At 45.0% G+C, this 26470-nt stretch overlaps 1 protein-coding gene and 1 long non-coding RNA gene across 3 annotated transcripts in view; one reads left to right on the top strand and one right to left on the bottom strand.

The window, feature by feature from the left end:
• DNM1L (dynamin 1 like) overlaps positions 1-12496 on the bottom strand; it is a 53745-nt gene extending 41249 nt beyond the window's left edge. The window contains exon 1 of one of the 2 annotated variants that reach the window (XM_062195056.1): positions 12289-12496. In XM_062195056.1, coding sequence (XP_062051040.1) covers positions 12289-12390 — 102 coding nt within the window. In that variant the 5' untranslated portion in view covers positions 12391-12496. The remainder of the gene's footprint in view (positions 1-12288) is intronic. The other variant, XM_062195057.1, reaches the window with a different exon arrangement.
• Positions 12497-12652: 156 nt separating this feature from the next.
• The window catches only part of LOC133761986 (uncharacterized), a 50180-nt gene continuing 36362 nt past the window's right edge, over positions 12653-26470 (top strand). Inside the window, exons 1-2 of the long non-coding RNA XR_009866253.1 lie at positions 12653-12750; positions 13095-13174. This is a non-coding gene — a long non-coding RNA (uncharacterized LOC133761986). The remainder of the gene's footprint in view (positions 12751-13094; positions 13175-26470) is intronic.

The following is a 26470-nucleotide window of genomic DNA, read 5'->3' as shown; positions in this document are numbered from 1 at the left end:
TTAAATCTAACAACTTACAAAGGAGTTGCTATTTAACTTCATTTTATAGGTGAATTAGCTTTTTTTTTTTTTAAGAAAAATTATGTAGCTTGCCTATGTACACTTAGGTATCAAGTTAACAGGGTTTTATTATATAACCCAAATAATCTCCAGCTTTTCCCCTTCTTAAACACATGTAGAAACAGAAAATATTTCATTGCTCTCTTCACACTATAAAAAAAAAAAAAGAATATAATGATAAATGGTAAAGCAGACAGGGTTAGGCAACTGGCAGCAGTAAGAGCTTAGGCCATCTAGATCCTGGCTGACCCATCTAAAGAAGTTGATATTCAGGTCCACTGGGAATATGACTTGGATTTTGATTTCTTTAAGGAAAAACTAGAAACCTGGGCCTTTCAGCTAAATCCACCAATTTTTAAATACTGGTAACAAAGTCACTTTTTAGTACTGCTGTGAAAACACACAAACTATACAAAATGTGTGTGGTTTCTTTTTTTTATTTCTCACCTAGACTGAGCACTATAAATAGGGCTGGCTCCTGCAACACTTGGTTATGTCAGTGCCTGCTTTCCCCTGGTGATTTAACATCCACCACCATCAGTATCCACACTGATTCCAAGACAGTGAATAGCTAGAGGAGTTCCAAAGTGGCCAGAGTCGAGCTGGCACACTCTGCAAAGAAGACTCCCCTGGCACGCCAAGATCTTCACTGTCCTTCAGCTCCGTCTCCAGCTCCTCCCAGAGCTGATTCATTACCTTGCATTGTATTTACAGCTACAGATTTGTATGCCAGGTCTTAGTGCAGTCTCTTCATTTCTTCCACACTAGACTGGGATTTATAGTGTTTTAAATTTGTATTTTGAAATGTGGCCGTTCACTGAAAAGGTTTTGTTCTATTTTCAGCAATTCTTCTCAGATAGCCAGCATCAGGAGACACTGAGGAATTATAAATGTTCACTCATGCCACTTTAAGGCTGGTTATTTTACATTGTGTAAGCTAAGTTTTAAAATTCTTTCTGATATTAATAACAGATAAAGATGTACTCTTAATCTTTTCTAAAGATTTATTTATTTATTTGAAAGGCAGAGTTACAGAGAGGGAAAGGCAGAGGCCCAGAAAGTGAGAGAGAGGGAGGGAGGGAGGGAGGGAGGAAGGGAGGGAGGGAAGGGGAGAGGTCTTTGATCCACTGGTTCACTCCCCAAATGACTGCAAAGGCCAGGGCTGGGACAGACTTTAGCTGGGAGCCCAAAGTTTCATCTGGGTCTCCCATGTGGGTGCAGGGGCCCAAACACTTGGGCCAACTTCTACTGCTTTCCCTAATGTAAGAAGCATTAGGAAGGAGCTGGATAAGAAGTGGAGCAGCAAGGACTTGAACTGGTACCCATATGGGATGCTGGCGTTGCAGGTGGCAGCTTAACCTGCTATGCCACACCACCAGCCCCTATACTCTCTATTTTTTAAACTTATTTTGAAACAACTGCAGATTCTTTCTCTTAAAATTCATCTCTCAATATTCTTAGAAATACCAATCTCGGAGCTGGCATTGTGGCATAGTGGGTAAAGCCTCCTGCAACACATAAGAGTCTTGGCTGCTCCACTTCCAATCCAGCTCCCTGCTAATGTGCGTGGGAGAGCAGAAGATGGCCCAAGTGTTTGGGCCCCTGAACCCATGTGGGAGATTCAGAGGAACCTCCTGGCTCCTGGCTTCGGTCTGGTGCAGCCCTGGCGTTGTGACTATTTGGGGAGTGGACCAGTGCATGGAGGATCTCTCTCTCTCGGTCTCCACTTGCTAGCTAATCATCTTTGTAAAGCTGCCTTTCAAATACATCAATCTTAAAAAAAAGAAGAAGAAAGAAATGTCAATCTCAAGGTATTTTGAAGAGTTAACCAGTTTTTTTACCTTATAACTCAAACTTTCTACCTAATGACAAAATATAAATCTGATGTTTAAAATCCCTACTTTGCTATGTTAAAATAATGTTCTTATGTTGATTACTTATTACAACTATAACTCAATTTTAATACACCAACTACCCAGAATCCAAACTTTCTAAAATGCTGAAGATCTAGCAGCCTTTACAAGTCTAGCATTCTCTGACTTACAGAAGCGAAGAGAGAGCAAATGATTGAGATATATTGTAGGACATAATCTTGGACAGCCAAAGTCACATCCATAAAAATCCACTTTTCCCATAAAAGCAAAAAAAACAAGAGGTAAGTGTCATAAACATATAATCCAAGGTCAGTGAACTCCAAGTAGGATAAACACAGAGATTCACTGTTAGTCAAAAATTATAATCAAACTGGTGAAAGACAAAAACAAATGGTGAATTCAAGAGAAACAGATAAACAACTCATCATGTACAAGAGATCTCAAAAAAAAAAAAAATAACACATACGGGCTGATGCTGTGCTGTGGCGTAGCGGGTAGGGCCATCGCCTGCACTGCCAGAGTCCCATATGGGTGCTGGTTCGAGTCCTGGCTGCTCTATTTCCAATCCAGTTCTCTGCTGTGGCCTGGGAAAGCAATGGCAGATGGCCCAAGCGCTTGGGCCCCTGCACCTGCATGGGAGACCTGGAGGAGGATCCTAGCTCCTGGCTTCGGATCAGCTCAGCCCTGGCCATTGCAGCCATTTGGGGAGTGCACCAGTAGATGGAAGACGGTCTCTCTCTCTGCCTCTCTGTAACTTCACCTTTCAAATAAATAAATCTTTTTTAAAAAATAGATACAGGGGATTTCTCATCAGAAATCATCTGGGCCACAGGCAGTAGAATAACCAGAAGTGCTGACAAAAAAACTTGTTAATCCAAAATTCTGTTGCTGAGTTAATATTTGTTCTTAAGATGGCAATATTCACCAAAGCAATCTATAGACTCAATGCAATCCGTATTAAGATCCCAATGGTCTTGTTTACAGAAATGAGTAAGCTAACATAAAATTCTTATGAAGGGCTGTGTGTTTGGCACAGCAGTTAAGTCACTTCTTGCGACTCCCACATCAGAGTGCCTGGTTTAAGTCCTGACAACTCTGTTTCCAGTCTAGCATCCTGCTGGTGTGTACTCCGGGAGGTAGCAGATGCTGGGTCCAGTATTTAGGTCCCTGCCATCCACATGAGAGACTTGGATGAAGTTGCTGGCTCTTGGCTTAGGCTGGTACAGTTCTGGCTGCTGTAGGCATTTGGGGAGTGAACCTGAAGACTGAAGCTTGCTCTCAATCTCGCTCTCTCTCTTGCCCCCATATGTGTGTGTCTCACTGCCTTTACAATAAAATGAAAAAAGATAAAAAAGAAAACTCTCGGGAACAATCTGATTGTGGAATGATGAAAATAATTTTTAAAGTAGTAGAATTCATATGGAGTAGTAAGGGACCCGAAATAGCCAAACCAATATGAAACAGATGAGCAGTCAGCAGACTCAGACCTCTCAATTTTAGTAGATACTACCAGGGTCAGCATTATGGTGCAACAGATGAAGCCAGTCCTGCAATGCTGCCATTCCATATCCCATCATGGGTTTAAGTCTCCACTTTCAGTCCAGTTCCCTCTTCCCCTCCTTTAAGATTTATTTATTTGAAAGAGAGCGAGCGAGCAAGAGAGCCAGAAAAAGACAGAGAAAAAGAGGTCTTCCATTTGCTGGTTTACTCCCCAAATGGCCATAATGGCCAAAGCTGAGCCAATCCGAAACCAGGAGCCAGGAGCTTCCTCTGGGTCTCCCATGTGGGTGCAGGGGCCCAAGGACTGTTTTCCCAGGCCACAGCAGAGAGCTGGATCGGAAGTGGAGCAACTGGGACTCAAACTGGTGCCCATATGGGATGCCTGCACTGCAGGCCAGGGTCTTTAACCCACTGCACCACAGTGCCGGCCCTCTCCTCTCCTTTTTAAAAGATTTTATTTATTTATTTGAGAGGTACAGTTACAGACAGAGGAAGCGACAGAGAGAAGGGTCTTCCATCTGGTGGTTCACCCCCTAAATGGCTGCAAGGGCCAAAGCTGAGACGATCCAAAGCCAGGAGGCAGGAGCTTCTGATGCGTTTCCCACACAAGTACAGGGTCCCAAGGACTTGGGCTATCTTCTATTGCTTTCCCAGGCCATAGTAGGGAGCTGGATTAGAAGATGAGCAGCTAGGACATGACCTGGTACCCATATGGGATTGCCGGTGATGCAGGTGGAGGCTTAGCTCACTATAGCACAGCGGTGGAAGACGGCCCAAGTACTTGGACCCCTATCATCCATATGGGAGACCTGGATCGAGTTCCTGGCTCTTGGCTTCTTCTTGGCCCAGCCTTAACCAGTGAGGTTATTTCAGGAATGAACCAGCAGACAGAAGATCTCCTTCTCTAGCTGTGTCACTATGTCTATCAAAGAAACAAACTAAGTGTTGAAAGAAAAAAAAAAAAAAAAAAAAAAAAAGCAAAGATATACTACAAAGCTATAGCAAACTAAGCAGTATAATACTGGCTAGACATAAAGAACCAAGAAACAAATCCAAAGATCTGTGGTCAACTGATTTTTAACATTAGCGCCAAAACTATTCAACTGGATGGCATATGCAAAAGATGAAGCTGGACTCCACTTTATACGAAACAAAAATTTACTTAAAATAATAAATACTGTAAAACTAAACTAAAACACTTAGTACACAATAAATCCGTATGACCTTGAACTTTGCAGTATCTTAGATATGACACCAAAAGCATAACAAAACAATAAATTGATAAATTAGACTTCATTTGAAAATAAAAACTTTTGGGACCAACACTGTGGTACAGCAGGTAAAGCTACTGCCACAGCACCAGCACCTGTATGAGTCTGTTTTTTATGCATTATCCAGAATAAGTAAATCCACAGAGACTGACAGTAGTATTTGCCAGGGGCAGAGGAAAGAAGAAAAGAAAATCCTTAATGGGTACAGTTTTCTTTTGTGATGAAACTGTTTTCAACCTAGAAAAAACTGGCAGTTACATATCACAAATCTACTAAATACCACTGAACTATTTTTAAAAGATTATATGTTAGGAGCCGGTGCTGTGGCTTAGCGGGTGAAGCTGCTACCTACAGTGCCAGCATCCCATCCAGGTGCTGTTTCTAGTCCCGGCTGCTCTAGTTCTGATCCAGCTCTCTGCTATGGCCTGGGAAAGCAGTAGAAGATGGCTCAAGTATTTGGGCCCCTGTACCCACATGGGAAGACACAGAGGAAGCTCCTTGGCAAAGCTCTAGCCATTGTAGCCAATTGGGGATTGAACCGGCAGATGGAAGACCTCTCTCTCTCTCTCTCTCTCTCTGCCTCTCCTTCTCTCTCTGTTTAACTCTTTCAAATAAATAAATCTTTAAAAATAAAATTATGTTATATAAATTTCACCTCAATTTTTTGTTAAGTTTTAAAACAGTTAGTAGTTGACTATACAAAAAAACTACAGGAAACAAGAGAAAACAATGTATTAGAAATAGGGAAAAGCAATATCTGGCACCAAACTACTAACCTAACATACTCATCACCTCTACAGACACAGAACAATGTATACATTATCAGGAAGGACAGGCCAAGCTTTCAGAAAGAACCTAAATGGAGACAGCAGCACTTACAGGTGAAAAAGAAAGAGGCATCAAACTCTGAAAACAGTCCGGCAGTCCTAGCATCCCATATAAGTGCAGGCTCGAGTTTTGGTTGCTCTACTTTCAATCCAACGCCTTGCTAAAGCACCTGGGAAAGCAGCATAGGGCCCAAATACTGGGTCAGTCCCTTCTACTCATGGAAGACCCACACTGAGTTCCAGGCTCCCTGGCTTCAGGCTGGCTCAGGGCTAACCACGGCAGCCATTTAGGGAGTGAAGCAGCAATAGAAAATCAAACAATCAATAAACCTCTCCTCCACCCCATAACTCTACCTTTCAAATAAATAAATAAATCTTAAAAAAAAAAAAAAGTTGGTCTTAAGTGAAGGAAATGGGAAAGGACTAAGCTTTTTGTTTGTTTTTTAAAGAAACAATTCCAGGACAATTTAGTTCTTTAAAAAAGACAGACAAGCCTTAGTAACAATGTGCAGAAACTAGAACCCCCCACACTGCTAAAGGAAAGGTGAAATGGTCCAGTCATAATCAAAAACAACTTGCAGTTCTTCAACTATTATTAAAAGTTACCATATGACCCACAATTCTGAGGATACTCAAAATCTTCTGAAGCCGGCACTGTGACATAGCAAGTTAAGCCCTCACATGCAGTGCCAGTATCCCATATGGGCACCGGTTCGTGTCCCAGCTGCTCCTCTTCCAATCTAGCTCTCTGCTTATGGCCTGGAAAAGCAGTAGAAGATGGCCCAAATGCTTGGGCCCTTGCACCTATATGGAACACCCATCAGAAGCTCCTGGCTTCACATAAGCCCAGCTCTGGCCACTGCGGCCATTTGGGAAGTGAACCAGCAGAGAGAAGACCTTTCTCTATGTCTCTCCTTCTCTTTGTCTATAACTCTGCATCTCAAATAAATAAATAAAATCTTAAAAAAAAAAAAAAAAAAGAAAATGGAATTAAATGGGTAAGTTTATTTTGGAGCAAAAAACTGAAATTTATGCATATACAGGGTCTTCAAAAAGTTTATGAAAATGCCTATTATTAAAAACTATGCATGCATTTCAATTTTTTTTGCACCAAGCCAAACGTGTCTTTTGAAGTCATTTTTCTACAAATAGTTCGAAGTATCCTTATACTCCTAGTAGATGTACACTCAAGAGAATTAAAACAGGTTCATGCAAAAACTTGTCCATAAAAACTTTCAAATATTTTTGCAGCAAACCAAACTTGCTTTTTGAGCCCATTTTTCTACAAAGAGTTTGAAATATCCTTATACTAATTATATGTACACTCAAGAGAATTAAAGCATGTTTGCACACAAACTTGTTAACAAAATATTCACAGCAGCATTATTCATAAAAGCCAAAAAGTGGAAACAACCTAAACGTCCATCAGTTAATGAATGGATAAATACACTACAGCTATATCTATACAATGGAATACTATTAAGCCATAAAAAGAAATGAAGTACAACCTGAGTACTCCTTAACTGATATGCTCAGCACTGAAAAGTCCTTCAGAGTTTTTTTTTTTTTTCAGATTTTGTAATATATACATATATGAATATATAATAAGAAACCATGATGATAGGATCCAAGTGTAAAAACAAAATCCATTTATGTTTCATATATGCCTTATTCACATAACCTGAAGGTAATTTTGTAGCACAAGTGTTTTTACTGCACATGCATTTTGACTGCAACCAAACACTTCAGGTCAGGTAGAGAACATCCTATTGGGGGCATCACGGTGGCCACAGTTTCAGACTTGGGAGCAAAGATTAGGGATGACGAACCTATACTCACATAGAATTCTCTTACATGCTACGATATGGATGAACCTAAAAAACATTACTTTGAGCAAAAGTCAAAAGCAAAAGACCACGAACTGTATGGTTCATCTATAGGAAATGTCTACAATAGACAATTCATACAGACACAGAATGCCAGGGGCTGGGACAGAGTGAAATGGAGGAGTGGCTGCTAATGAGTATGCAGTTTCTTTTCAGAGAAGTGAAAATATTCTGGAATTGGACAGTGGTGATGGTCACACTACGTTGTGAATATACTAGAAACCACTGCATTGTGTACTTTCCAATAGTCAATTTAAGTTATATGAATACATTTCAATTTTTTTAATGTTTAAAAACTGGCTTACAAATTAGTGCTTAAAACTGAAATCTCTTTTCCTTTTAGATTTGTCTGAGTTACTGATAATAGGGTGCTGAAAAAACTAAATAAAAGGCGAAGTCAAAGTACATTATTAGCAACACTAAGCAGAGTTCACATCATCTGCACTGAGATACCTGTACTGGGTGGTGGTGCGGATCACATACCTGCAGGGCTTCCCCTTCCAGTCTCAACTTAATAGTGATTAAATTTCCCAAGGTGAGTCAAAAAGGTTGTGTTAAGTCTTATCTCCTTCTCCACCTGCAAAGCACATCATGGTCTAAAAGTATCAACCTTCTCTCTCCCCTTTCTCTACTCTTTCCATACTCATTCTCATACTCTTTCCATCGGCTGATCTCAGTGGAGAAAGAAAGCAATTTATTTAGGTAAAACCTAAAAAATGTAAATGATTAATATCTGTACACATGATCCCCTCCCTTCAACTCCTCCATGGCTCTAGTGCCGCAGATAAGTATTATTTGGGGGATATTAAAAATCGAAGTTTAGGGGTAGGCACTGTACCACAGTGGGTTAAGCTTCCATTTGGGACACTGCATCCTATGTCAGAGTGGCATCTGAGGCACAGCTACCTTGCACTCCCAATCCTGCTTCCTGCACATGATTTCCCAGGTACCTGGATTCCTAACACCCTCATGGGAGACCCACCCAATGGAGTTCCGGGCTCTGAACTGACCTTGCCTGGCCCTGACTGCTGCAGGCACATGGAGATTGCACAAGATGGAAGATCTGTCTCTCTGACACTGAGGCTTTCAAAAGACAAATCTTTGAAACAAAAATCAAAGCTGAGAGGTAGATGTCCGGCCTAACGATTAAGACGGCCACGTCCCACATGGCAATTTCTGGGCTCAGTACCCAGCCTGATTCAAGCTTCCTGCTAATGCAGACCTTTGGAGGCAGCCATGACTGCTCAAGTAATGGGATTCCTGCCAACCACCAGGGACCCAGAATGAGTTCCAGCTTCCAGCCGCATCTCAGACCATTTTCAGTCCCCACCACTGTAGGCATCTGGGAGTGAACTAACAGATGAAATAGACAGATCTCTCTCTCTGCTTCTTAAAGAAATATATATATTTTTTTTAAATCAAAGTTTAGGGGCAAGCATTGTAGTACAGTGAGTTAAGCCACTGTTTGTGATGCCCAAATGCATACTGGAATGCCTGGTTCAATTATAATTTCGTGCTAATGTAACTGGAAAGTAGCAGATGATATTCCAAGTACTTGAGTTTCTACTACCCATGTGGGTTTCTTGGATAGTATTCCTGGGTCCCGGCTTCAGCCTGGACTAGCCTAGGCTGATATGTGCATTTTAGGAACAAACCAGTGGATAGAAGATATCTCTGTCTTTCCTCTTGCTCTGTCACTCTGCCTTCAAAAAAATCTTTTTTTAAAGCTTAAAAATACAATTTAAAACATATAGGGCTGAGGCCAGCACTGTGGTGTAGGGGGTGAATCTGCTGCGTGCAGTGCCGGCATCCCCTAAGGCGCCGGTTCAAGTCCTGGCTGCTCCACTTCCGATCTAGCTCTCTGCTATGGCCTGGGAAAGCAGTCAAAGATGGCGCAAGTCCTTGGGCCCCTGAACCCACGTGGGAGCCCCAGAGGAAGCTCCTGGCTTCAGACTGGCGCAGCCATTGCGACTTCTGGTGAGTGAACCAGCAGATGAAAGACTTCTCTCTCTCTCTGCCTCTGAGTCTCTGTAACTCTGACTTTCAAATAAATAAATAAATCTTCAAAGTAAGAAAAACAGGGCCAGGAAATGTTGTCTGGGAGTTGAGGTCTTGGCACAAGAATGCCATCAAATCAATCTGGCGCTGAATGGTAGTATGCCTTAGACTCTGCTTCCTGGGTCATTCCTGCTTTTTCTAGCATCAAACATTCTAGTACTCAAACACACACTTACAAACTTCACCACAGTCACCTCTGGTGCTTGCCATAGGTTAGGGGTTAGGATCCAGAAAGCTTATTTTCAAAGTGATTTTTATGTGCACTCAAGTTTGAGATCACTGTAAGAAGGAACCTGCAGCCACTTAAGGGACAGTAATATGCAAGACAGAAACCCCCTGCTTTATGTTATGATCATCCCCACTGAGATCTTTACTAATCACAACTAGTAGAGTGTTCTTCTTTTCATCACACCAAAGAAAATGGTGGAGAAAAATTGTTTCTATTCTTTATTTGTTCCATGCTTGAATAAAAAGGATTGATTTTTAGTTAATAAGGACTTTGATGGATATATCCCTCACTAATCAAGCACAAAAACTGATGTCATGAGAAATTTCAAGCATCACTATGCAAATGTAGCATACAGCTGTCAACAAGGCAGGATGGCTTATGGAAGCACAGGTTAATGCTTTCAGAATGGGATCTTGGCTTTTTTCCCTAAGCCCTCTCCATTTCACCAACCTACAGGTTAACTGATCCAAATGAACTCTGTTGGGGCCAGCGCTGTGGCATAGTGGGCTAAGCGTTGTCTGCAACACTGGCATCCCATATGGGCGTCATCTCATGTCCCGGCTGCTCCTCTTCCAATCCAGCTCTCCGCTATGGGCTGGGATAGCAGTGCAAGATGGTGCTTGGGCCCTATACTTCACCATGGGAGGAGACCCAGAAGAGGCTCCTGGCTTAGGATCTACCTAGTTCCAGCTGTTGAGGCCAATTGGGGAGTGAACCAGCAGGTGGAAGACCATTCTCTGTCTCTCCCTGTAATTCTACCTCTCAAATAAATAAAATCTTAAAAAAAAAAAAAAAAAAAAGAAGGAATTAACTATTTTGTGTAGGAAAAATCCTTACTTTTAAACTATTTATGCTGACATACTATAGCCCTCATTCTTTTACTGCTTCATGCTTAGAAAGGACTGAGACTCCCTTAAAAGCATATGCAATGTTTCTGGCCGGCAGCTAAGCAGCACTTTCAAATTACTCCCCAAGATTTAACTTATCATTGTCTCTCTAACACTATTTACAAGAACAGAGCAGTTTTATTGATTGTAGTCCTAGTGCATTAGCACATTATCCAGTCACAGTGAGCAACAGTCACTCATTTAAAATATTTACAGGGCACCTACCACATACCCCAAACTTAACAAAATATGTTCAATAAAAATACTGCTCCTGGGCCGGCACCAAGGCTCACTTGGTTAATCCTCCGCCTGAGGCGCCAGTTCTAGTCCCGGCTGCTCCTCTCCCAGTCCAGCTCTCTGCTGTGGCCCGGGAGTGCAGTGGAGGATGGCCCAAGTGCTTGGGTCCCTGCACCCGCGTGGGAGACCAGGAGGAAGCACCTGGCTCCTGGCTTCAGATCGGCACAGTTATGACCGTAGCGGCCATTTGGGGAGTGAACCAACAGAAGGAAGACCTTTCTCTCTGTCTCTCTCTCTCACTGTCTATAACTCTACCTGTCAAATAATAATAATAAAAAATACTGCTCCTAAGTTACTATACTTGATTCAGTCTCCAATCACAACAAATATTGAGTGTGACAAACACCAGACTATGTAGGCAAAGCACTGAGCAGAACCTGGACCAATCCTACCCAAGAAATGTGCTTCTAAAATAATTTACATTGCTTAACTATTTAAAAAAAGATGCAAAAAAAAAAAAAAAAAAAAAAAAAACCGTACAGGATCTCTAGGGCTTCCTAGGTATGCAGATGACATCAACCCGTCAAGTCCACAGTCCTCAGCTCAGTGAATTTACCAGTTACCATACCGGTGGGTTCACTGCTCAGTTTTTACAGGTGTTCCACACGCAGGAGGCCGGCACATGGCGGGCACACTCCTTCTCTTAGTATTCACCCCACATTTTCATTTTGTAACAAGATGTGGCAGAGCATCCCATGGAAAACGCCGGGGAAACCGTCCCCGTCCCTATTAAGAAATGAAGGCATTTACAACCCGCGTACTAAGCACGCCTCTACAAGGCATCTCCGTACACTCCAATAAAAACCCTGCGCTTCCTTCTCAGTCACGAAAAGCAACAAAGAAAACGAAGCCAACACTTCTCTGCCTTTCTACAAATAACGTGTGTTTCCTCACTATTTCTGCATACAAAAAAACATACGAGTTATCTGTGACAGCCAGCAGGAAAAAGGCCAGAAAACCTGATGCCCAATTTAGGTCACGATCACAAAACGTGGAAGACCAAAAAAAAAAAAAAAAAAAAAACAAAACAAAAACCCACAGTCTCCGTAGAAAAACCGAACGTTCCTTCCCGGCACGCCCAGGACCCCCGGAGGGCGGGCTGGTCAGCCGGCGCTCGGCGGCGCGGACGCCCGCAGGGGCAGCAGGGCCCGAACACGCGGCGCCGCCCGCCGCAGCCCCCCGCCAGCCGGCGCGCCGCGCGTCCCCCAGCTGCCCTTGGCCGCCGCGGCCCGCGGCTCGGGTTCCGCCCGCCGGCGCCCGGCCCGGCCCGCCGCGCCGCCCCCCGCCGCCGGCCGGCCCGGGGCTCTCCGGCCGGTGCAGCGCGGCCCCCGGCCAGGCCCTCCGCCCAGCGGCCCGCGCCCGCGGCCCTGGCCTGCGCGCCGCCGCCCGCCTCGCTCACCTGCGTCCCCACCACGACGATCTGCGGCAGCTGGATGATGTCGGCGCCCACCGTGTTGAAGACATCCTGGAGCTTGTTGATGACAGGAATCAGCGCCTCCATGACTCCGAAGACACCGGACCCCCGCCCGGCCGGCCGCGGCAATGAATGGGGCCGGGGCCCAGCGTCCGCCTCCTTCCTCCTCTCCTCGGCAGCCGGCCCCCATTGGACCGGGCCCGCCCGCTCCCTGCCCCCTCCCGGCAGGACGTGCGCCCCGAGGGAGGCGGGGGAAAGCGAGGGCTGCCGGGAGTTGAAGTTCGGGGGCGCCTCGGGCTCCCAGAAGGCCACGCGGCAGGGCGGGCCCGAGCGCGCAGGGGCGCTTGGGGCGGGGATTGTCGGTCTCCGGTCGGAAGGCGGAGAGAGAAGGAGTGGGAGGAGCGTTGATGGCTGTCCCGGAGCACCGGGCAGGTGGACACGCTGGGTGTGAGTGCGCGGCCGTGGGTCCAGCCTGCGCAGTGTCCTCGGGAGCAGGGCGGGTGGGAGGAGCCCATGGCCGCAGGGGCGGTAGCTGGGGCGGCGGGTCGGCCTCGGGGCTCGCGCGGGGTGCAGCTCTGCCCGCCCAGGATGCGCGAGTCCCCCCGGCGTAGGTTCAGACAACCTGAGCGGGTGGGCGTGCCGTGGGGGCCGGAGCGGGCTTTCAGCCTGGGAAGTCCGTGGGAAGCTGCCTCCGCGGTGGCCGCGTGGCCGGCGACGCCAGGGCTGGTGTCTGCCCCCTCTCTTCTGCTCCGGCTGCTCCGTTCCTGAATGTTGCTTTGCTTTTCGGGCAGATGCCAGGCCTTCCTGTGCGCCAGCCCTCCGCTGGGTTCCTGCCTCATAAAGGTGACGTTCGGGCCGAGACGTGAAGCAGGTGAGTGCACACTGCGACGCGGGGCACAGGGGATGGCCCCTTGTGCACGCCTAGGGAGCTCTGGTGCCTCTGCACTCAGATTCCAGGAGGTCAGGACACCCACCGGGGCTGAGGTTGTGCGCTGGGCTCTCCGCTGGGCGCCCACGTTGGCCCCGGGGAACATGCTTGATAGGTTCAGCAGCACAAATGTACGTAAGAAACTGCTTTGAACAAGTGAACGAAATTTGGTTGAGATGCACTAAGACCTTGCGTCCGCCTGTTTTCAATCTCTGATACACGGTACTGCAGACGTAATTCAGGTGGGCTTCAGATAGCACAGAGCATCATACGGCTGGACGGAGCTGGTGAGAGACCTGGCCAGGTTGGCTTGATAGCGAGGCCGTTAGTCCGTCGATCCGTCAGTCACATAAACAGATTAATCGGCTCGTGAGGGTGGAGCCAGTCACCTGTTACAGTCACCTGTTGCACGTCTTGATATCTCAGAATGAGGACTACATTTCAACATAAGTTTTGGAGGGGACAAACCATATTTAAACTGTCTCAGGCCTGAAGATCCACTTCAATGGTGTTTGGGGCATCTGCTGAAGTTCTGTGAACTTTCCCTTCGGTTGTTAGTAAAAGCAAAAATTTGGGCCAGGTGTTTGTCATGAATACCCACGTCGTGATTAGAATACCTGGGTTGCAGCCTCGACTCCACTCACAGTTTCAGCGTCCTGCTAATGTGCACCCTTGGGAAGCTTACTTAGATTCTTAATTGGATTCTTGCCAGCCACGTGAGAGACCAGGACTGATTTCCTGGTTGCTGACTTCAGCCAGGCCCACACCCAGCTGAGTGGGCTTTTGGGAAGCCAACATGCAGATGGAAGAATCTCTGTGTCTGTCTCTTTCTGTGTCTCTGTCTTTGAAGTAAGTGAAATACATATGTTAATATATATATTAAAATCTAGAGCTGAGGTGCCATGTGGCACAGCTAAGCCACTGTTGGGAACACTCGTATCCTATATAGAGTGCTGGATGAGTCCCTGCTGCTCCACTTCCAGTGCAGTCCTGCTGATGCATCCTGGGATGCAACAAATGATGGCTGGGTGCACCCACATGGGAGACGCAGGTGGAGTTCTGAGCTCCTGGCTTCAGCCTGGCTCAGCCCTAACTGTTGAAGGCATTTGGGAAGTGACCCAGTGGACGAAAGATCTCTGTCTTTCTGTCACTTTGCCTTTCAAGTAAATGAAAATAAATAAAAGCCTACTTTTTGAACTTAAAAATCCAGGCCAGGGGGCCGGCGCCGTGGCTCACATAGTTAATCCTCCCCCTGTGGCGCCGGCATCTCATATGGGCGTCGGTTCTAGTCCCGGTTGCTCCTCTTCCAGTCCAGCTCTCTGCTGTGGCCCGGGAAGGCAGTGCAGGATGGCCCAAGTGCTTGGGCACCTGCACCCATGTCAGAGACCAGGAGAAAGCACCTGGTTCCTGGCTTCGGATCAGCACAGCGCGCCAGCCATAACAGTCATTTGGGGGGTGAACCAACAGAAGGAAGACCTTTCTCTCTAACTCTGTTAAAAAAAAAAAAAAAATCCAGGTCAGTGCTGTGAAATAGGTAAAGCTGCTGTTTGCAGTGCCTGCATCCCCTACACGTTCCAGTTCGAGACCCAGCTGCTCCACTTATGATCCAACTCCCTGCTAATGGCCTGGAAAAGCAGTGGAAGGTGGTCCAAGTTCTTGGGCCCCTGGATCCATGTGGGAGACCTGAAAGAAGCTCCTGGCTCCTGGCTTTGGATCAATTCAGCTCCGCCATTGCAGCCATTTAGGGAGTGAACCAGCAGATGGAAGATACCTCTCTCTACGCCTTTGCCTCTCTGTACTCTGCCTTTCAAATAAATAAATCTTTGAAAAAAAAAAAGTAAAAATCCAGCGTTAAAATGAAACATTTCAAAAGTCCAAAGAAGAGACAGCAAAGCACTGTGTTCCAACTTCCTTAATTTTTTATTAATGGTAATATTATATAATAGTATTACTTGTTCTGTATCTCAGCCTTCTATTGCTGGGACTCTTGTTCTTTTCTTAAAAAGAAAACTAGGAGTTTCTATTCCTTCCAAGAAGAAAAGGCAGAAAGCGAGGATAGGCCTTTAGTGAAGCTCCACTGGACTTAACCATAACAGCTTTGAAGGTTGAGATGCCCAAGGCAAAAATGAGGCAACACCAGTGTTCTCTCTTATTTGTGGCACTAGCAGGCGTTTCTACTTGGTAGTGCCAAAATTTGCAGAGCAGGCATGCATACATTTCAGAAGGCAGAATGTCATGAATTTTGTATGCATTGTATGTTTCGATTCACATTATAAATTATCTGTTGGGATGGACCATTCAGAGCCTTGTATTCACATGCGATTTTTTTTTAAAGAAGCAGAAAAGATCTCATCCTGGCTATTGCTCAAAAGTCGTGCTTTCACTGCCACCACCCATCAAGTTTAAACAAGATTTCCGGCAGCTGTGTAGGCTCTAGAGGGTTGAGTTAATCAGGCACAGAGAATAAGAAACAGGAAGGGATGAGGCCTTGAAAAAGACTGGCTATAGTTTGATAACAGTTGTTTTTCCACATAAGGGAGGATAAAGGATACTCTGTGTGCAATTTATTTCACTGGAGGAAACATAGAAAATCAATTTGGGGTTTTGCATTTTGAGTTCAGCTCACTCCTGCTTATAGAAAAGCCATTTAGTCTGTGTTTCTTTTCTTGTCTAAAGTAGGATGATGTGTTTTTCAGTGGGTAGCTGTGGAATCTCATTAGGCCATTATCACGTGTGGTCTCAAGAGACCCTTTTTAAAAAAAAAATTTACTTTTTGAGAGGTAGAGTTACAGAGAGAGGGAGAGACAGAAAAAGGTCTTCCGTCTGCTGGTTCACTGCCCAAACGGCCACAACAGCCATTGGTGGACCAGTCTGAAGCCAGGATTTTATTTCCTGTCTCCCATGCAGCTGCAGGGATCCAAGAACTCGGGCCATTTTCTGTTGCTTTCCCAGGCCATAAGCAGAGAGCTGGATCGGAAGAAGAGCAGCCCGGACTCAAACCAGTGCCCATATGGGCTGCTGCTGCTGCAGGCAGGGGCTTAACCTACTACACAGTGCCGGCCCCTCAAAAGACATTTTTAAAACTTCTTCAGCAATCCCTCTCTGACCGTATCTTTGTGATTTAGGCAGTACTATTACAGAAACCTGGGGTGGGAAAAACCTGGGGTAGTTCAAACAGGCACCAGAGACAGTGGAGGATCCAAGCAATTTTTAATGCCAGTGGGCTCAGCTGGAATCATTTCCTGAGACTGAGCAACAATGCCAGGTTTCTTAAATGTGTGGGTCATCAGCATCATACCTTGGCCGTTACAGCATTGGTGGGTTTAGATCGCCGCTTGCATGCCTTAGGACCACACTTCCAATGGTTGATAGGTCCGGTATGTTTGTAAAAGAGATACCAGGGGCATATTTATTAGTACAGATTTATGGCTGGAGTTTACACAAACAGAATTTAGGATCTCTTCCCTCCGTAAACAAAATAATAGTGGGCAGCTGTTGAACTAGTTAACTGGGAACAGCCACTTTGCAAGGCTGGTGTTGGGAGGGGGATCTGATTTTCTGTTTTGTCTCTGATTGTAGCCATATTTCCTCTACAGTGTAGCTTCCTTGCAAATGACAAAATGTTGCACAAACTCACTGGCCTCAAGAAATTGACTGGAGCCAGTGGCTCAGTGCAAATCAGAACTCCACCTCTTATTGCTGCTCTTCTCTGTCTGATTCTGTCAAACCAGTTTATTCCTGAGAGGTGCAGGCTTTTGGGGCACTTTGGGCTGAGCAGGTGCAGGGAGGAGCAGCGATCAGATTTCCACCATGTTTCCTTGATCGCTGTTGCTGCCTTTACAAATCACAACCATCTTAGGGGCTTAAACCAACAAAGATACACCATCTAGTTCTGCAGCTCACAATTCTGCAGTGGGTCTTGGTGAACTAAAATCAAGGTTTTGTCAGGGCCACACGCCCTTCTCCAACCTCTGTAGGAGAAGCCAGCTCCTTGTGTTTTCCACATTCTGCAGACGGCTCATGTTCCATGCTGGGGATCTCATTCCCATATGTTGCTAACTTGCAGTGTTGCATCTATGACGTCAGACCACCGCCAGCAAAGGGCCTCCGTTTTGTTTTTTTTTTTTTTTTTTTTTTTTGGACAGGTAGAGTTAGACAGTGAGAGAGAGAGAGAGAGAGAGAGAAAGAGAGAGAGAGAAAGGTCTTTCTTGCGTTGGTTCACCCCCCAAATGGCCACTAAGGCCTGTGCGCTGTGCCGATCTGAAGCCAGGAGCCAGGTGCTTCCTCCTGGTCTCCCATGCGGATGCAGGGCCCAAGCACTTGGGCCATCCTCCACTGCACTCCCGGGCCACAGCTGAGAGCTGGGGTGGAAGAGGAGCAACTGGGACTAGAACCCGGAGTACCGGTGCCACAGGTGGAGGATTAGCCTAGTGAGCCACAGCGCTAGCCAGGGCCTCTGCTTTTAAGAGCCATGGTTAGATCGGTTGGTTTGGTGGCCTAGGGAGTGAAGCCACCACTTGTGATGCTGGCGCCTGCTGGTTTGAGTCCTAGCCACTCTGCTTTCTGTCCAGCTCCCTGCTGATGTTCCAAGGAAGACAGCAGATGATGGCCCAGATATTTGAGTCGCTGCCACTAAAATGGATTACCTGGATGGAATTTCTGGCTGCTGACTTCAGCGTGGCTCAGCCCTTACTGTTTCAGCCCCTTGGAGATCAAACCAGTAAATAGAACAGTCTCTGACTTTCAAATAAATAAATATTAAAAAAAAAGATTTTGGGCAGCCCGAGCTGATCTCCCCACCTCAGGGTCTGTGTCCTAAATCGCATCCACAGAGGGTCTTTAGCCAGGTGAAATTCACAAATTCCAGGATTAGGACATGGATTTCTTAAGGGACCATCCTTCTGCCCACCACATCTGGTGAAGGTGCGTGTTGTAGGGGTGGGCCTGACCCGAGCACCACTGTTGGACTGCTTCCCCAAGAGCTTTCTAACAAGCTTGAAACAAAATGTTTTTCCCTTTGGTTGTGGAACAGTAAGAATATGAGTCACTGTCTCCAGAGGTCATGTTTCCTTCCACTTGGGATAAAGTGGTTTGAGAGAATAACGTCCTTTATTCACATTTTTAAGAACTCCTGGAGGCATTCGGCATAGCACTTGAGTTACCCCTTGGAATGCCCATATCCCATGTCAGAGTGCTTGGTTTGAGTCTTGGCTACTCAGCTTCCTACTGCTACTCATCCTAGGAGGCAGCAAGTGATAGCTCAAGTACTTGGGTCCCTGCCACACACACACACGAGACCAGGATTGAGTTCCAGACTCCTGGCTTCAGCCTGTCCCTGCCCTAGCTATTGCAGGCATTTGGAGAGTGAATGAGCAAATGGGTAATCTCTGTCGCTCTGTCTTTGAGTCTCTGCTTGTCAAATAAAATGAAAATAATTAACCAAAAAAATTTATTTCCAAATTCAGTAATTGTCCCATGTTTTGAAATGTACATGTATAGCATATAAGGTAGGATTTTTTTAAAAAGATTTATTTATTTATTTGAAAGTGAGAGTTACACAGAAAAGGAGAGAGAGGGAGGGAGGGAGGGAGGGAGGGAGGAAGGGGTCTTCTATGCGATGGTTCACTCCCCAGTTGGCTGCAGCTGCACCAATATGAAGCCAGGAGCTTCTTCCGAGTCTCCCACGCGGGTGCAGAGGCCCAAGGACTTGGGCCATCTTCTGCTTGCCCAGGTGTAGCACAGAGCTGGAATGGAAGAGGAGCAGCCGGTACTCGAACCGGCGACCATATGGGATGCTGGCACTTCAGGCCAGGGCGTTAACCCACTGCGCCACAGTGCCGGCCCCTGATAGAATTTTTTTGAGGATTTGTTTATTTATATGAAAGTAATAGTTAAAGAGAGAAATAGATACCTTCCATCTACTCATTTACTCCTCAAATGGCCCCCAATGGCCCAGGGCATCACAGGCCAAAGCCAGGAAGAAGCTAAGAGCTTCATCTGGGTTTTCCCAATGTGTTTGGCAGAAGCCCACATACGTGGGCCATTTTCCACTGCTTTCCCAGATATATTAGTGGCGAGCTGGACTGGAAGTGGAGCAGCAAGGAACTTGAACCAGCACTCAAATGGGTTGTGGCATTGCAGGCCTTGGCTTAACCTGCTGTGCAACAAGGTAGGAATTCTAATTCCCATTATTAATCACTCTCATGTCACACAGTATTATCAAGCTGTAACTTATTGAGTGCTAATTGTGCACAAGGCACCATGCTAAGCCTTATGGGATAGCTTTACTGATGCAGAGACTGGGCCTCTAGAGACGTAAGCCAACTGGTACATCTGCGTAGCTGGTATGTGGCAGAGCAAGGATGAAAATGGGCTGCTCAGCAAACTCGTAACCCTGCAGTATGCTACATGCTTCGTCATGCATTCTCTCATTCATTGAAAACAAAAAAGATCTTCAAAAAGTTAATGGAAGGCTGGTGCCGTGGCTCACTAGGCTAATCCTCCGCCTGCGGCGCCAGCACCCCGGGTTCTTGTCCCTGTTGGGGTGCCGGTTCTGTCCTGGTAGCTCCTCTTCTAGTCCAGCTCTCTGCTGTGGCCCGGGAAGGCAGTGGAGGATGGCCCAAGTGCTTGGGCCCTGCACCCACATAGGAGACCAGGAGAAAGCTCCTGGCTTCGGATCGGTGCAGCGGCCATTTGTGGGGTGAACCAACGGAAAAGGAAGACCTTTCTCTCTCTCCTCTCTCTCTCACTGTCTAACTCTGCCCGTCAAAAAAAAAATTTTTTTTAAAGTTAATGGAAAATGTGTATTATGAAAAAAAATAGGAATGAAGACAAACTTTGGGCAGAGCATTTAAATGCCATGATACCTGCATTCCATATTGGAATGCCTGGTTCAAGTGAGTCCCCGCTCCTCTGCTTCCATTCTGAGGTCTTGATAATGTGCCTGAGAAGCACAGGGGGTGGCTCGTGCACTGGGTCCCTATGCTCTTGGGAGACCCAGGTGGAGTTCCAGGCTCCTAGCTTTGCCCTGGCCCAGTGCTGGCTGTTAGAGGCATTTAGGGATGAATCATTGGATGGATAATCTCTTGTCTCTGCCTTTCAAATAAAATTAACATAAATTAAAAAAATTTTTAAACTAGGCATGAATTTCAAATTTATTTTTGCATGGGAATAAACATCTTTTAGTTACATTTTTACATGAACTTTTTGAAGTCCTCTCATTTTTATCAAGTACTTGCTAGGCACTTGGTCCTTGGCCCAGCGCTGTATTTTGCTGGAAGACAAACTGCTGGTTTGTCTACACAATGGTAACATTTTCTCCAGCCCACCCCTACATTCACTAATTGTGAGCTCAGTACAGGTCGAGGTGGATTATTTTGCTGGTTTTCTCCACTACCTAGTATGCTGTTTATTCTATAACATCAGCCGTGTGGACCTGAGAGTCCATTTCTTTTGTTCAGAAACTGTGGAGTCACAGACTTAAGCTGCTCACGACCAGTGCAACTACAGCCAGAACTTGCAATGAAACCCAGGCAGCACGCATGAGGCTGGCTTGGCAAGTTCTCCTCATCAGAGTAGCTGCCAAGTTACTTAGCTGGGGAGCTGGCTGGCTTTGTTCTAACTTAAAATCCCTAACAAGAGGAAGTTAATTTTGAATTAAACTAATAACTGGCAATGAATAGCTCTTGGAGAAGGTCATTGAGACTATTTTTGTAGTATGTGCCCAATGTCATTTTAGGCCATCATTTTGATCATTAGTCACAACCAGGCTGACACTATCCATGCCTTCAAATCATAGTACTGTTTGTAGATTCAACATTAACATAAAAATAACAACTCTCATGGGGATGCCTCTGTCGTATTTTGGAAACTGCTCGTATTTTACAAATATGGTGAAGTAAACAACCTTAATCCGTTTGCACAATTCCCTAGGCCTCAAGCCTAACCCACATAGTTAGCAGGTGCAGGAAATTGTCTGCATATGGTGGAGTGGGCCAGATGGTACGGAAGCCAGAAATTGATTCTGGCAAGATAATGACAGCCCATTAGAGGGCAGTGTGACAGCACAGGAGCTCTGGAGGACAAGGCAACTTGGGCATTCAGATCCAGTCCAATCTCTCTGGAGTGTTTGCTTCCGTTTGGTCCTCAACTACACACCCAGAGAACTTAGCTGTTCTTTGAATCCTTGTAACCTCATAGATGTGGGGCACGTTTTCCAAATGAGTTCATAGAGTCATTTTGTTTCACAGCCAAGCCAACAGGTGGCATCCCAGTGTTTAAACCACTTCACCTGCTCTTTATCTCAGAGTTTCCCACTGGCCTCTTTACAACAGAGCCCTTAATGTTTGGCATTCTTAGAAGCTCCTCACACCTTCCTGTTTGTCTCCTCTCCAGCTCAGTTTGCCCACATTTTATGAGAAGAGGAATTTAGCTTCAGTCCAGCTGTGCAGAGCCTTGGAGGCAGCTGTTATGGCTCTAGTAATTGGGTCCTTGCCACGCATGTGAGACATGTGGATTGAGCGCCCAGCTTCAGCAGGCCAAGCCCCAAGCGTTGCAGGCGTTTGGGTAGTGAGCCAGTCGATGGAAACTTTTTCTCTGTCCCTGTCTGCCTCTCTAATAAACACATGTTAAAAATTAAAAAAAAAAAAATCTGTTTTTCTTGTACGGCTCATGAGAACCATCATGTGGTTCTAGAACTAATGTTTTCCTGAATCTCAGATGGTGACCGAAGTAAAGAGATCCTGGGGACCAGCTCCTGGCTGGCACAGATGTGTCCATAATTCCCAGAGCACCAATTTAGTGGCATTCCTTGGGAGTAGTTCCTGGAAGTGACTCTGGCCATTCTGGCAGGTTTGTAAACATCTAATTCCCTCTATTAAATCTGTTTCTACAGAAACTTCATGAAAGAGTGTGTTGGTTTACATAGGGCCTCTGTAAAACACCACTCCCTGGCTGGTGTAGATAAACAGAAATGTATTGTCTCGCAGTTCTGGAGGCTAAAATCAAGGTTGTCAACAGGACTGGTTCCTTTTGTATACTATAAAGGGAGGTCTTTTTTTTTTTTTTTTGAACAGCAGAGAGAGAGAGGGAAAGAGATTGATGTGATGTCCCCTGGTTAGGCCCTAAATGCCAACAACAAGCAGGGCCTGGTCAGGCTGAAGCCAGGAACCTGGAACTCCATCTGGCTCTCCCAGATAGTTGGCAGAGACCTAACTACATGAGCCATCATCTGCTGCCTTCCCAGGGTGCACAGTAACAGGAAGTTGGGTCAGAAGCTGAGGCTTACAGTGGCATCTGATACGAGGTGCAGGTTCTCAAGCAGCAGGCTAACCTGCTGTGCCACAGTGGCCACCCCTCACCTCATTCTTTTTTAATGCATGTAGATGTATGCACATGTGTATGTAAAACAGTGTGTTTTTAGAGCTGTAGTGGTGCCTCCATCATACGGCAGGCACTCACTCTGATAGAGCTTGAAAATAATTGTTGGGGTGAGTTCCAATAAACATTCCTTACTTAGTCTGTACATGGTGGGAGGTGTGTGGTTTTGGGTACAGTATGCACACTATCTGAGCTTTAATTTTTTCTGCCTGTAAAAGAGACCAGCATTGCTTGCCCGTGGATCATGTAATACAATTTGGTAGACGATGCACAGAGGGCTACTTGGTGTTGTGGAAATGCCACAGGGGGCGGGGGGCCATACAGTGTATAGGTATTCTTTGAAGGACATTTTTACAGCAGTCAAAAAACTATGCTGAAAACCAAGTTCTGGGGCTGGCACTGTGGTGTAACTGGTAAAGCCACCATCTGCAATGCTGGCATCCCATGTGGCGTCAGTTCGAGTCCCTCCTGCTCCACTTCCAGTCCAGCTCTCTGCCATAGCCTGGGAAAGCAGTAGAAGATGGCCCAAGTCCTTAGGCCCCTGCCACACAAATGGGAGACCTGGAAGAAACTCCTGGCTCCTGGCTTCAGATCATCCCAGCTCTGGTCGTTGAGGCCACTTGGGGAGTGAACCTACGGATGGAAGACATTTCCCTCTTTCTGTCTCTCTCTCTCCGCCTCTGCCTTTCAAATAAATAAATAAATATTTTTTTCTTTTTGTATTTACTCCTCTGTACTTTTTATTGTTATTTTAGAGCATGCTTTTTTATTAACATACAGAATATTCATCATAAAACAGTGTGCAGTGTCATGCCAGAGCAGCCTCTTGCATTTTGTGTTTACTTTCTTTTTTTTTTTTATTTATTAAACTTTTATTTAATGAATATAAATTTCCAAAGTATAGCTTATGGGTTACAATGGCTTCCCCCTCCCATAACTTCCCGCCCGCCCGCAACCCTCCCCTTTCCCGCTCCCTTTCCCCTTCCATTCATGTAAAGATTCATTTTCAATTCTCTTTGTATACAGAAGATCAGTTTAGTATATATTAGGTAAAGATTTCAACATTTTGCCCATATAGCAACATCAAGTGAAAAAACTACCATTGGATTACTAATTATAGCATTAAATAGCAATGTACAGCACATTAAAGACAGAGATCCTACATAATTTTTTTTTCAAATTAATTAATTTTCTATGCCATTTCCATTTTAACACCAGGTTGTTTTTTTTTTTTTTCATTTCCAATTCTCTTTATATACAGAAGATCACTTCAGTATATAATTAGCAAAGACCTCATCAGTCTGCGCCCACACAGAAACGCAAAGTATAAAAATACTGTTTCAGTACCAGTCATAGCATCACTTGGCTTTAGACGACACATTAGGGACAGATCCCACATGGGGTGTAAGTACACAGTGACTCCTGTTGCTGACTTAACAATTTGACACTCCTGTTCATGGCGTCAGTAATCTCCCTAGGCTCTAGTCATGAGTTGCCAGGGCTATGGAAGCCTTTAGAGTTTGCCGACTTTGATCTTATTCCGATAGGGTCATAGTCAAAGTGGAGGTTCTCTCCTCCCTTCAGAGAAGGGTACCTCCTTCTTTGATGGCCCCGTTCTTTCCACTGGGATCTCACTCACAGAGATCATTCATTTAGGTCTTTTTTTTTTTTTTTTTTCCATGATATCTTGGCTTTCCATGCCTGCTATCCTCTCATGGGCTCTTCAGCCAGATCTGAATGCCTTGAGGGCTGATTCTGAGGCCAGAGTGTTGTTTAGGACATCTGCCATCCTATGAGTCTGCTGTGTATCCCACTTCCCATGTTGGATCTTTCTCTCCCTTTTTGATTCTATCAGTTAGTATTAGCAGACACTTGTCTTGTTTGTGTGATCTCTTTGACTCTTAGACCTATCAGAGCTATCAATTGTGAGCTAAAATTGATCACTTGGACTAGTGCGATGGCATTGGTACATGCCATCTTGATGGAATTGTGTTGGAATCCCCTGGCACATTTCTAACTCCACCATTTGCGGCCAGTCCGATTGAGCATGTTCCAAATTGTTCATCTCCTCCCTCTCTTTTTCCACTCTTAAATTTAACAGGGATCACTTTTCAGTTAAAATTTAAACACCTAAGAATAATTGTGTGTTAATTACTGAGTTCAACCAATAGTACTAGAACAACAACAATAACAACAAATACTAAAAAGGATAAAGTATTACATTGTACATGTAAAGTCAGGACAGGAGCTGATCAGTTCATTGTTGCTTATAGTGTCCATTTCACTTAACAGGTTTCCCCTTTGGCGCTCAGTTGTCACCGATCAGGGAAAACAAATGATATTTTTCTCTTTGGGTCTGGCTTAATTCACTCAGCATGATGTTTTCCAGATTGCTCCATCTTGTTGCAAATGACTGGGTTTCGTTGTTTCTTACTGCTGTATAGTATTCTATGGAGTACATGTCCCATAATTTCTTTATCCAGTCTACTGTTGATGGGCATTTGGGTTGGTTCCAGGTCTTAGCTATTGTGAATTGAGCTGCAATAAACATTAATGTGCAGATGGCTTTTTTATTTGCCAAATTAATTTCCTTTGGGTAAATTCCAAGGAGTGGGATGGCTGGGTTGTATGGTAGGGTTATGTTCAGGTTTCTGAGGAATCTCCAGACAGACTTCCATAGTGGCTTAACCAGTTTGCATTCCCACCAACAGTGGGTTAGTGTCCCTTTTTCCCCACATCCTCTCCAGCATCTGTTGTTGGTAGATTTCTGAATGTGAGCCATTCTCACCGGGGTGAGATGGAACCTCATTGTGGTTTTGATTTGCATTTCTCTGATTGCTAGTGATCTTGAACATTTTTTCATGTGTCTGTTGGCCATTTGGATTTCCTCTTTCGAAAAATGTCTATTGAGGTCCTTGGCCCATCTCTTAAGTGGGTTGTTTGTTTTGTTGTTGTGGATTTTCTTGATTTCTTTGTAGATTCTGGTTATCAATCCTTTATCTGTAGTATAGTTTGCGAATATTTTTTCCCATTCTGTTGGTTGCCTCTTCACTTTCCTGACTGTTTCTTTTGAAGTACAGAAACTTCTCAATTTGATGCAATCCCAAATGTTAATTTTGGTTTTGACTGCCTGTGCTGTTGGAGTATTTTCCAGGAAGTCTTTGCCTGTGCCTATATCTTGCAGGGTTTCTCCAATGCTCTCTAATAATTTGATGGTTTCGGGTCGTAGATTTAAGTCTTTAATCCATGTTGAGTGAATTTTTGTGTAAGGTGATAGGTATGGGTCTTGCTTCAAGCTTCTGCATGTGGAAATCCAATTTTCCCAGCACCATTTATTGAATAGACTGTCCTGATTCTAGGGATTAGATTTGGATCTTTGGTCAAATATAAGTTGGCTGTAGATGTTTGGATTGATTTCTGGTGTTTCTATTCTGTTCCATTGGTCTATCCATCTGTTTCTGTACCAGTACCATGCTGTTTTGATAACAACTGCCCTGTAGTATGTCCTAAAATCAGGTATTGTGATGCCTCCGGCTTTGTTTTTGTTGTACAGGATTGCTTTGGCTATTCGAGGTCTTCTGTGTCTCCATATGAATTTCAGCATCATTTTTTCCAGATCTGAGAAGAAGGTCTTCGGGATCTTGATGGGTATTGCATTGAATGTATAAATTGCTTTTGGGAGAATAGACATTTTGATGATATTGATTCTTCCGATCCATGAGCATGGAAGATTTCTCCATTTTTTGGTATCCTCTTCTATTTCTTTCTGTAAGGTTTTGTAGTTTTCATCGTAGAGATCTTTAACGTCTTTGGTTAAGTTTATTCCAAGGTATTTGATTGTTTTTGTAGCTATTGTGAATG

Source organism: Lepus europaeus, chromosome 6 (assembly GCF_033115175.1).
Source record: "Lepus europaeus isolate LE1 chromosome 6, mLepTim1.pri, whole genome shotgun sequence".
Lineage (NCBI taxonomy): Eukaryota > Metazoa > Chordata > Mammalia > Lagomorpha > Leporidae > Lepus > Lepus europaeus.
Note: the sequence above shows the minus strand (reverse complement) of the source record. Positions and strands in the feature narration are given on the sequence as shown.